General features: G+C 38.5%; 1 protein-coding gene across 3 annotated transcripts in view; it reads right to left on the bottom strand.

The window, feature by feature from the left end:
• Nucleotides 1–11,428, bottom strand: part of LOC115299678 (transmembrane protein 180-like) — a 35,824-nt gene that overhangs the window by 11,394 nt on the left and 13,002 nt on the right. For all 3 annotated transcript variants that reach the window (XM_029949129.1, XM_029949128.1, XM_029949127.1), the window contains 3 exons: nucleotides 8,998–9,152; nucleotides 7,322–7,405; nucleotides 3,267–3,389 (listed from right to left, as the gene is read on the bottom strand). In XM_029949129.1, the coding sequence (XP_029804989.1) occupies nucleotides 3,267–3,389; nucleotides 7,322–7,405; nucleotides 8,998–9,152 (362 nt within the window). The remainder of the gene's footprint in view (nucleotides 1–3,266; nucleotides 3,390–7,321; nucleotides 7,406–8,997; nucleotides 9,153–11,428) is intronic.

The following is an 11,428-nucleotide window of genomic DNA, read 5'->3' as shown; positions in this document are numbered from 1 at the left end:
AACTGATTCCAAAATTTATATGGAAAGGCAATACCCAACACAATACTGACGAAGAGCCAAGTCAATGAGCTGACATTATTTGACATTAAGACTTACTATAAAGCTACAATAATCAAGATAGTATGGTACTGGCAAAATAAAAAATAGATCAATGTAATGCAATAGAGGGGCCAGAAATAGATCCACATAAATATAATCAACTGTTCTCTGACAAAGATGCAAAGGTAATACAATACAGGAAAAACACAGTCTCTTCAACAAATGTCACTGGAACAACTGGACATCTACATGTGAAAAAAGTGAATCTAGACCTTATACCTTTACAAAAATCAACTCACAACAGAACAAAGACCTAAATGTCAAGTGCAGAAGTATAAAATTCCTAGAAGATAACACAGGAGAAAAATCTGGGTGACTTGGGTATAGTGATGAATTTTCAGATACAACACAAATGGCACAATCTCTGAAAGAAATAATTGATAAATTGGACTTCATTAAAATTAAAAACTTATGTTCTGCCAAAGACATTGTCAAGAGAATGAGAATATAAGCCACAGACTGGGAGAAAATATTTGTAAAAGGTTTATCTGATCAAGTATTGTTATCCATAATATGCAAAGAAATCCTAAAACTCAACAATAAGAAAATGAACAACTTGATTAAAAAATGGGCAAAAGACCAGGACACCTCACCAAAGACATACAAATGACAAAAGAGCATATGAAAATATGTTCCACATCATAAGTCATTAGGAAACTGCAAATTAAAATGAGATACACACCTGTTAAAATGGCTAAAGTCCAAAACACTGACAACACCAAATCCTGATAAGGAGGTGGAGCAATAAGAACTCTTTATTACTTTGCTGATGGGAATTCAAAATGGTACAGCCTCTTTCAAAAACAGCTTGGCTCTTTCTTACAACACTAAACACACTCATCACACAATTCAGCAATTGTGCTCCTTGATATTTACTTAAAGGAAGTGAAAACTTATGTCCACACACAAAGAGCTGCATATGGGTGTTTACAACAGCTCTACTCATAATTGCCAAGCCTCGGAAGCAACCAAGATGTTTTTCAATAAGTGGATAGATAAACGAACTGCACATCCAAACACTGGAATATGAATCAGTGCTAAAAAGAAATGAGTTATTAAGCCATGAAAAGACACGCAGGAAACCTAAATGCATATTACTAAGTGAAAGAAACCTATCTGGAAAGGCTACATACTATATGATTCCAACTCTCTGACATTCTGAGAAAGGCAAATCATGGAGACAGTAGAAAGATCACTGGTTGTTGGGGTTAGGGCAGAGTGGGATAAACAGGTGGAGCACAGAGGATTTTTAGGGCCCTAAATCTACTCTCTGTGATACTGTGATGGTGGATACATGTCATTACACATGTGTCAAAACCCAGAGAATGTACAATACCAAGAGTGAACCCTAACGTAAACTATGGACTTTGGGTGACAACAATGTATCTTGGAGGTTCATTGATTGTAACCAGTATAGGAGTCTGTTGATGTGGGGGAGGCCGCACCTAGTGGAGAGAAGGGAATATATATAGGAAGTCTGTACTTTCTGCTCAATTTTCTTGTGATCCTAAAACTTCTCTAAAAAATAAAGCAAATTAAAAAAAATAAACTAATCCTCCACTGCCTCAAGACCACCATATATGCCATAGTGAAACCAAAGTAACAAAGCAGGGCTATAAGGACCTACTAGACTTGGCCTCCTCTTGCTTCCCCTGCTCCAGCCACACCAACTTCCTTGTGAAATCTAGAAAGCCAGGCATGGTGCCTCTATGTTCTTTTGCACTTGCTGTGTTTTCTGCCAGGAATACCCTCCCCCCAGCGAGCCACCATCGTGCCCTCCCATCTCCTGGCTTTTATTCAAATGTCACCTCCTGGGGCCTTCCCTATCATTCTAATTAAAGACACAGCTTTCCCCAACCCTTCTTATTCCCCTTCTTTTATTTTTCACCAAAGAACTTACTGCCAACTAACATACTATGTATTTTATTTAATGTTTTGTCTGCCTGCCTCCCACTTAGACCTGAAGCTCTAGGAGGACAGAGATTTCTGTTGTTTTGCTCACTGCTGTTCACTGCTCTATCACAGAGCCTAAAACACGGTAGGCTCTCAATGATGTTTGTTGAGCAAATAAATGAATAGCTTATTAAGAGCTCTCTCATGCTTCCAGACATTTGCCATACTGTGTTCTCTGCCTGGAATGATGTCATTCAGTGTTCAGGAGGGGAAATCCAACTTAGCACCCAAAACTCAGCTCAGGAACCCCCTTTTCTCTGAGATGCTCCCTGCCCCAGGCAGACTGAAGTAGGAATCTCTTGTCTGTATTATCACAGTGCCCATTTTATGCTTCTGGTAGAGCCCTTATCACAGCAGTTTATAATCTGTGGGACCCCTTAGAGGCTCCTTACTCATCTTATATCCCCAGCACCCCTTCTTTCATAGTTTATGAGAAAGAGAGAAAGAGGGCATGCAAGGGTGGAAAGGAACAGAAGGAGAGAGAGAGAGAGAGAGAGAGAGAGAAAGAGAGAGAAAGAGAGAGAGAGAGAGAGAGAATTTTAAGTAGGATCCAAGCTCAGCATAGAGCCTTATACAGGTTTTGATCCCACGACAATGGGATCATGACCTGAGCAGAAATCAAGAGTTGGACATTTGGGGCACCTGGGTGGCTCAGTCGTTTAAGCGTCCAACTTCCATTCAGGTCATGAATTGGCTTTTGTGCGTTCAAGCCCTGAGTCAGACTCTGTGCTGACAGCTCAGAGCCTGGAGCCTGCTTCAGATTCTGTGTCTCACTCTCTCTCAGCTTCTCCCCTGCTCATTCCCTATCTCTTTCTTTCTCTCAAAAATAAATAAACATAAAAAAAGAGTTGGACATTCAACTGACTGAGCCACTCAGGTGCCCCTCCCCCAGCACCTTTAAGTCTGGCAGGCCCTCAGAAACATTTGTGCAATGAAATAATAAATGAATGAATGACTTAAATCAAAGCAATCAATATATACCTTAGTTTGAATTTTATAGATATTTGTAATATAATGTTCAGAACACCCTTAAAGATACTCTTATGAAAATTCCTTTGACATTAATACATTAAGTGTCTCAGATCTTACTCAAGATCTATGAATTAATGACTAATAATATGCAAAGTCCAAGATAATTGCCTAGTAATCAATGTAAAAGGCTGAGTTTCCTTTCATAGTTCCTTTGCATTATTTCAAAGGCATTTTTACCCTACCTTTTATCTGGGTTTCCATATCCATACTGTTTTAGCTTAGAGAGTATTATCATGGGAGCTAAAGACTGAGCAGGTTTGGTAAACAAAGCATTGATGCCAAAAACCATTGAGGAAAGGGGTGACCTGAAACAGACAAAGATAGCATGGGTGAGTATCACACAGAAATCAAGGACCTTTTTGTCAATTAAGTACTCCTTGACTCTAACTAGGCAATAATAGAAATAATATAGTAGTTACAGAATATTAACCTCTTAGTTAGAAGAGCCAAACTATTTCAATGAAGAGACAGATCGAAGAGGAGACACAGCTAGACTCTTGCATGTTTAATAAATGAGAGCTATATATGCCCCGTACTGTTAAGTCATTTAAAAATTTTTTTAAGTTTATTAATTTACTTTGAAAAAGAGAAAGTTCTAGGGCAGAGAAAGAGAGAGAGAGAGAGAGAGAGAGAGAGAGAGAGAGAGAGAGAGAGAATCCCAAACAGGCTCCACACTGTCAGTGCACAGCCTGACACAGGGTTTGAACCCACAAACCATGAGACTGTGATTTGATTTGGAACCAAGAGTTGGACACTTAACCGACTTATCCAGCCAGGTGCCCCTGTGGTAAGTCATTTAAATCCCGCCACAGGGGCACCTGGCTAACTCAGTTGGTAGAGCATGTGACCCTTGAGCTCAGAGTCATGAGCTCCATTGGGCGTGGAGCCTACATAAAAAATAATGCAAACCTGTATACCCCATAACAATCCTATGAAGACACTGTCACTCCTATTTTAGAGTTGGGGGAATAGATTAACTTGCCCTCAGTCACACAGCTAGTAAGTAGTAGAACTGGGGTTCACATCTAAGTGTCTCAGCCCAGATTTCATTAAGGATTACTTAAACATGCTCTAAGTAAAAATCCTGCCATATAATTTTTGATAACTAGGTTATATCAGATAAAATAAACCTATAAATCCAGTGCATTGACTGAATAAAGTAAAATCCTGTCATATTTCAACTAATGGTAGAAACCTTGCATCCAAAGAGGAGAAAGAGAGGAAAAAGCAAAAAAACAGAGGAGAAAGAAAAAGACAGGAAGAAAGATGAGGCCAGAGAACTGGAGGAAGTCTGATATGACAGAAATAACTCGGGTTTCACTCCTAGTTCTTCAATCTGCCCGTTATATTACCCTGGGCAAGGGAACCCCTCAAGAGTCTTAGTTTCCTAAAAATGAGGACACTTATGTATGATAATATAATATTATAATACAACTGCTGTCTGTCTTCCTCACTAGGCTGTCAGTGCCACATAGGGTGAGGGCTACATCTATTTTGGCTCATTGTATTAAGTTCTTATCTGACATTTTCAGGAGGACAGTTGGCTAGAGCAATACAATCCTTTTGTTTTTTATTTTTTATTTTTTAGAGAGAGACAGTGCATGTGCATGGTGGAGAAGGGCAGAGAGAGAGAAAGAATCCCAAGCAGACTCCATGCTCAGTGCAGAGCCCAAGGCGGAGTTTGATCCCATGACCCTGGGACCATGACCTGAGCCAAAACTGAGTCAGATGTTCAACTGACTGAGCCAACCAGAAGCCCCTAAAACAATCCTTTTTAGAAGAAGAGACAGTAACCATTTTGTTTCAAGTGAAATGTAGTTGTTCATCAATCTTTTCTTTGAGTTTTTCCTTGGAGTACGGGCCCACGGGTGAAAGTGCTGTGCCTTTGTTCTCGCAAGGAGAATATCCAAACTATATGATCTACAGTTTCTACTGTCAGTTATAGAGTGAAGCTACAGTTTTTTATAAGACAATCTGAGTACATGATAGCTTTAGGTTTTTATGACTTCCCCCCAAAACATTTATAGTTCTCATCACATCAGACCTGATAGTATTTTTTTACACCTTATCTTTGTCAGATCTTTATAAAGCATTCAACTTAGTTTTCACCGAAATAACTTTCATCTCATCCTTATAGTTCCTAAGTATTTTTTAAGGTTTATTTATTTATTTAGAGAGAGACAGAGACAGCATGAGTTGGAGAGGAGTAGAGAGAGAAAGAGAAACCCAAGCGTGCTCCATGCTGTCAGTGCAGAGCCCAATGCGGGACTCAAACCCACAAACCATGAGATCATGACCTGATCTCCGTTAGAGGCTCAATCAGCTGAGCCACCCAGGCACCCTTTAAATTCTGTCATTATAATAACTACTGCAGCTGATATTAACTGATCTGAAATAGAAGTACTAACTCCTGGTAAGGATACAACTTATGCCAGCAGAAAAGCACCAGTAGCCTCCAGAGTAGCCAGTCATCCGAGCATACAGCATGCCATGTGCATAAGACGGTATGTTTTAGGAGCGCCTGATTGGCTGAGTCCATGAAGCATGCAATTCTTGATCTCAGGGTTGTGAGTTTGAGCCCCACATTAGGTTAAAGATTACTTAAAATTTTTTTTTTAATTTTTAAAATTTTTAAAGAGAGAAAGTATGTTTTAGAGGGACTCTGTTACAAGGCCTCCTATATCATATCTCCAGCATTTACCACACAGTCTGACACATTAGGAGGCAATCAATACATATTAATGCAGTTAGTAATATCTACCACACAAGGTTGGTGGGAGACCTGAATGAGCAAAAGCCATATAATGTTTGCACACATTGGCGTGTGGTAAATGTTGGTTTCTTTTCCCTTCCAACTGCTTGAAACATTTTATTTATGTGTATCCAGCCTCATTCAAAAAGAATTTGAGAGTTGTAGATGTTTATTGAGGTTTCTTCTTGTTAAATTACTGATTTAATTTTTTAATGTTTATTTTTGGGAGAGAGAGAGAGAGCTAGTAAGAGAGAGGGGGGTGGGCAGAGAGAGAGAGGGAGACAGAATCCAAAACAGGCTCCAGGTTCTGAGCTCAGAGCTATCTGCACAGAACGCGACAGGGGGCTCAAACTCAAACCATGAGATCATGACCTGAACCAAAGTTAGATGCTTATCCAATTGAGCCACCCACGTGCCCCTTAAATTACTCAGTTTAAGAGTGATTTAAGCCAGTCACTTTTCTAGACACTAGAGACACAAAAGAAGACAGGGTCACCTGCACTCTTAGGAGCTCACCATTTTGCTTATCCTCCAAACATAACCTAGCAACAAAACCCTGAAACAGAAGAGGAATTATATAAAGAAGACATCAAGCAGCTGGATTGGCAAGGCTTTTCTCGATATAAATTTCATTAAAAAAAAAAAAAAGAGGCCATTTAGTCTAAATGTTTCTACAGAGCTAATAAAGAATGTACCTAAGGGGCACCTGGGTGGCTCAGTTGGTTAAACATCAGACTGTTGATATCAGCTCAGGTCATGATCTCTTGGTTGCAAAATCAGGCCCCGCATTGGGCTCTGCCCTGAGCATGGAGCCTACTTGGGATTCTCTCTCTCCCTCTCGCTCTCCCTCTCCCACATTTGCACATATGTGCACATGCCCATACATGCTCTCTCTCTCTCTCAAAATAAATAAACATTAAGAAAAAGAACACACCTGTGTTAAAATAACACATTCCTCTCTAATCTGTAAAACAGAGTACAGGTCAGAAAACATTTACCAATAAAGTGAATTTTACAGCTGATGTAAAAAGCTTATAACCACACCAAAGAACAAAACCTCTCATCAGCAGCCCTTTACATTTTTTCAAGTAAAAAAAGAGAAGATTTTTAATCTTTAATTTTAATTCTTACAATGTCACAGAGAAAAGGCCATTTTGCCTTTGACATCCAGTGTAATAAGGCATACTGCAATAGAACATAAAGCTATCTGAGATTTTACTTTAGATTTGGATATCTAATCCTGTCATAGTGGCTGTGTGAACCTGAAGTATAAAAAGTTATTATGCCCTTCCAGAAGCTGGGAGAAGTTGCCCAGGGCAAACAATTATGAACATCCTATTATGTTCTGCTCTCTAATTCCCAATGATGCCTCTTATGATCATCTCTTAGATAGGTGATTTGTAGGGGCAAAATAAAAGGCAGACTCTGATAGGTCCTGCGTCCATGTGATATTCTCATAGCTGATATTTGAATAAATGTACTTACTGCCGATTGAACTTCAGTAAATCTGCATCCACCACGTCAGCTAATGGCAGGTTAAACAAACAAGAAGAAGCTTGCGCAATTACCCTAGAAACAATTTTAAAACATACATACAAAATATGCATATAACTAGGAGGCACAGATTTTGTTTAAAAAAAACAAACATCAAATGAAAGTTGAAATTTTGTTAATTAGAAGGAAAAATGAAATAATGTACAGTTGACTCTTGATTAACACAGAGGTTAGGGGTGCTGACTCCCCAGGCAGTGGAAAATTCACATATACATTATGCCTCCCCCCAAATTTAACTGCTAATGGCCTTCTGTTGACCAGAAGCCTTACTGATAGCATAACCAGTTGATTAACACATATCTTGTATATTAGATGTATTATATACTTTATTCTTAAAATAAAGTAAGCTAGAAAAACGAAAGTGTTAATAAGAAAATCATCGTGGGGCACCTGGGTGGCTTAGTTGGTTAGGCAATCAACTATTGATTTCGGCTCAGGTTGTGATCTCATAGTTTGTGAGACTAAGCCCCGAACTGGACTCCATGCTGACATCACAGATTTGGGATTTTCTCTCTCCCTCTCTCTCTCTCTTTCTCTCTCAAAATACATACGCTTAAACAAAAAAGGAAAGAAAGAAAACACCAGGAGAGAGCCAGGAAAGAAATGGTGAAGAGCTTTCCAGGCACAGAATGCTGCGTGTTAGACATGAGGTATCTACACTACAAAATATTCCTGGTTGGTGTGAAGTACAGTGGAACCAGAAGAATGGTAAGAAATGAGAATGAAGAAGTAAACAGAGACTATATAACAAAAGACCTAATATGTCATCATTTCATGATATAAATCTTGAAAGCAATGAGAAGAGCTACTTACGATCGTTAAGGAATGACATGTTACTCTAGGGGCAGTGTGGATGAAGTTGTGGGAAGGACAGGAGACTAGAGACAAGGGAACCATATGGGAGGCCAGATACGACTCCATGTGAGAGACAATGAGGACCTGAGCTAATGGAATTGGAAAAGAGATGGATTCAGGACACATCAGGACTAATAACTGGTAGCATATTGGACGTAGGTGACAAGAAAGAGAAGACAAAGACAAAAATCTCTGACTTGGACATCTAGACAGATAGTAGAGCTGTTTCCCAAGATGGGAGACAAAGGCAAAGAACATGTTTTGGGGGCAAAAAAAATTTTTTTTGAGAGAGAGAGAGAGAGAGAGAGAGAGAGAGAGAGAGAGTAAGCAGAGGAGGAGCATAGGGAGAGGGAGAGGGAGAATCCTAAGAAGGCCCCACGCCCATCAAGGAGCCCAATGCAGGACTCAATCTCACAAGCAGGACATTATGATCTAAGCTGAAATTAAGAGTCAGACACTTAACCAACTGAGCCACCCAAGTGCCCCATGATGGTCAAGTTCTTTATTTGGCAGCAACATTTACTAAATGATGCACTTTAATAGATTAAAAAGAGGAATATAACTTTACTACAAAATCTAATGTATGAAATCTCTTCAGAAAAGAAACTGTAAACATTCAGTTTGCCAAAAAGGTACAATGATTACCTAGAAATGAATATTCAACATAGTTTGGATAAAAAATGTTTTGCTGCTTGAAAGGGTGAAGGGCAAGACTTAGTATAATTTTCAGATTGGCATTCAGATTTACTTACATGATAACAGTGAGATAAAGAGCCAAAAAGTAATAGTATTGCTGTCCAAGAAGTAACATGACAATGGAAGCTGTTCCTTTTAGGTAGAAAGAAATTAAGATGATTTTATAGTAGCCAAACTTCTTCAGCCAGGACTGACTGAAAAGTACAAGGCACTGAAATGGAAACAGAGTGACATTGTGTTAAGATGGAACACAAAGAATTATGCTTACTCTTGCTGGTGACAAAATAAATGTGCTCAGAAGAAAATAAATACATTTGCTTCTGAATTGTAGTATCAGTTGAAACACACAAGAAATACTGTCTATTGTGACTTAGAAACATTGTTAACCATATACATCCATTGAAAGTTGACTAAGGATCGTAATATTACACAATAACAAAGACATAGCCATTATTTCCTTTAAAATGAACAAACCAGGAAATGATTTCCTACATTTTTATTTTCACACTAATATGAAGAAATTTTACTAAAACCAACCATATGAAAGAATCCATTGCTTAGAAACAGTGAACATTGTTTTATGGTAATGTGAAAGATCCAACTAAAATCTAACATAAATCCAGATTTTAAAATTTGCAGTTAGGGGCACCTGGGTGGCTCAGTCAGTTAAGTGTCCAACTTCAGCTCAGGTCATGATCTGACAGTTCATGAATTCAAGCCCCGTATCAGGCTCTGTGCTGACAGCTCAGAGCCTGGAACCTACTTTGGATTCTGTGTCTCCTCTCTCTGCCCCTCCCCTGCTCACTCTCTGTCTCTCTCTGTCTCTCTCTCTCAAAAATAAGTAAACATTAAATAAATAAATTAAATTAAACAAAATTTGGGGTTAAAGCTCAGAATTTACTTAGCACGTAGTAGGTAAAACAAATATTTATTGAATAAATGAATATATATTTCACTATTCTCCTCACTGTAATATATCTGAAATGTACTTTTTACCCTAAAATCAAGTACCAGAGAAAAACAATAGTTTATGATTCTATCCACATTTCTTTGGGTTTTGTTTCCTGCCTAATCTTACATATTTTCATAATTCTAACGATTCATGTTGAGGGCTCAGACTTACATTTTTCTCAGCATTTCATACTATCAGTGAAAAAGTTCATTGTTCTAGAGTGAAAAGTTTGTGCTAAATACACGTATGTATAACAAAGATTAGAAGATACTCTTTGTTTTCAATTAAAAAGTACATTGTGGGGCGCCTGGGTGGCTCAGTCAGTTGAGCGGCCGGCTTCAGCTCAGGTCATGATCTCACGGTTGTGGGTTCGAGCCCCACGTCAGGCTCTGTGCTGACAGCTAGCTCAGAGCCTGGAGCTTGCTTCAGATTCTGTGTCTCCCTCTCTCTCTGACCCTCCCCTGCTCGTGCTGTCTCTCTCTGTCCCTCAAAAATAAAAAAAAGACATAAAAAAATTTTTTTTAAAGTACACTGTTTAGCCCTGAAAAGTTTTCATTAACCAAATGTACATACATTATAATTACAAGAGAATTCTGAATGACATAAGTAGAATACAAATGTACTATAATAAACAGATGGGTTCTTTTCCCCCTAACTTTTTGGCTTACTTCTCTACTTTCAAGGAATAAGAGCTCCTTTTCTGGATACTAAAAACAATGGCTCAGGGACTGGTGTGATCCAGGTATTTCTTAGAGGTCTGTAAGAGCAAGTACATACAACACCCCAAGGGGGCCCATTATATTCCTCACATAATAATAATAGTGTAAAATTACATATATTCACAGATTGAAAGGAAGCTGCTTGTTCTCACTGTCTAACACATAAACATATAAAATACAAGAAATTAATGATAACGTAAGGAATATGTGGAAGAGTGGAAAGCGCAAGATTTTGAAATCAGATGTCTCTCAGTTTGGATTCCAGCTGTGTTACTTGACCAGCTGTGTGGCCATGGACAAGTTACTTTACCTCGGGAACATTTCATCCAACTAACACTCTATGTGTCTCTGCCTCTCGCTGTCGCTCGTTCTGTCTCTGTCTCTCTCATCTAGAACCCATTCAACATATAAAGTATTCAATTGTTAGTTATTATGATGATGTCCAATATCTAAAAAGATATGAGCCAATGGTATAAATGATAAAAATGATGACAGATACTTTTTCGTTTATTAAAATAAAGTGTTTCACAAACTGGGATTTGGGCTCTCCTTTCATGTTTATTGAGTAGAAGTTTGTGAATCTCAGCATAGATGCTGGCAACCTGTGCCAAATAAGCCTGAATCAAAACAGATAAAGTCCGTGTGTACTTGCGGCAAAAACTGAACAAATATTTGCTGCATGGAGTCTTAATAATAAGAGCTAACATTTCTAGTGTTACATTTGTGCCAGGAACCATTTTAAGTGCTTTGTATATTTTGATTCATTTAATCCTCATAATCATTCTGTTATTTAGGCACTATTTTTATTCTTATCTT

The sequence above is a fragment of the Suricata suricatta genome, chromosome 8 (assembly GCF_006229205.1).
Source record: "Suricata suricatta isolate VVHF042 chromosome 8, meerkat_22Aug2017_6uvM2_HiC, whole genome shotgun sequence".
NCBI classification, from domain to species: Eukaryota; Metazoa; Chordata; class Mammalia; order Carnivora; family Herpestidae; genus Suricata; species Suricata suricatta.
The sequence above is the reverse complement of the archived record's forward strand: the minus strand, read 5'-3'. Positions and strand labels throughout refer to the sequence as shown.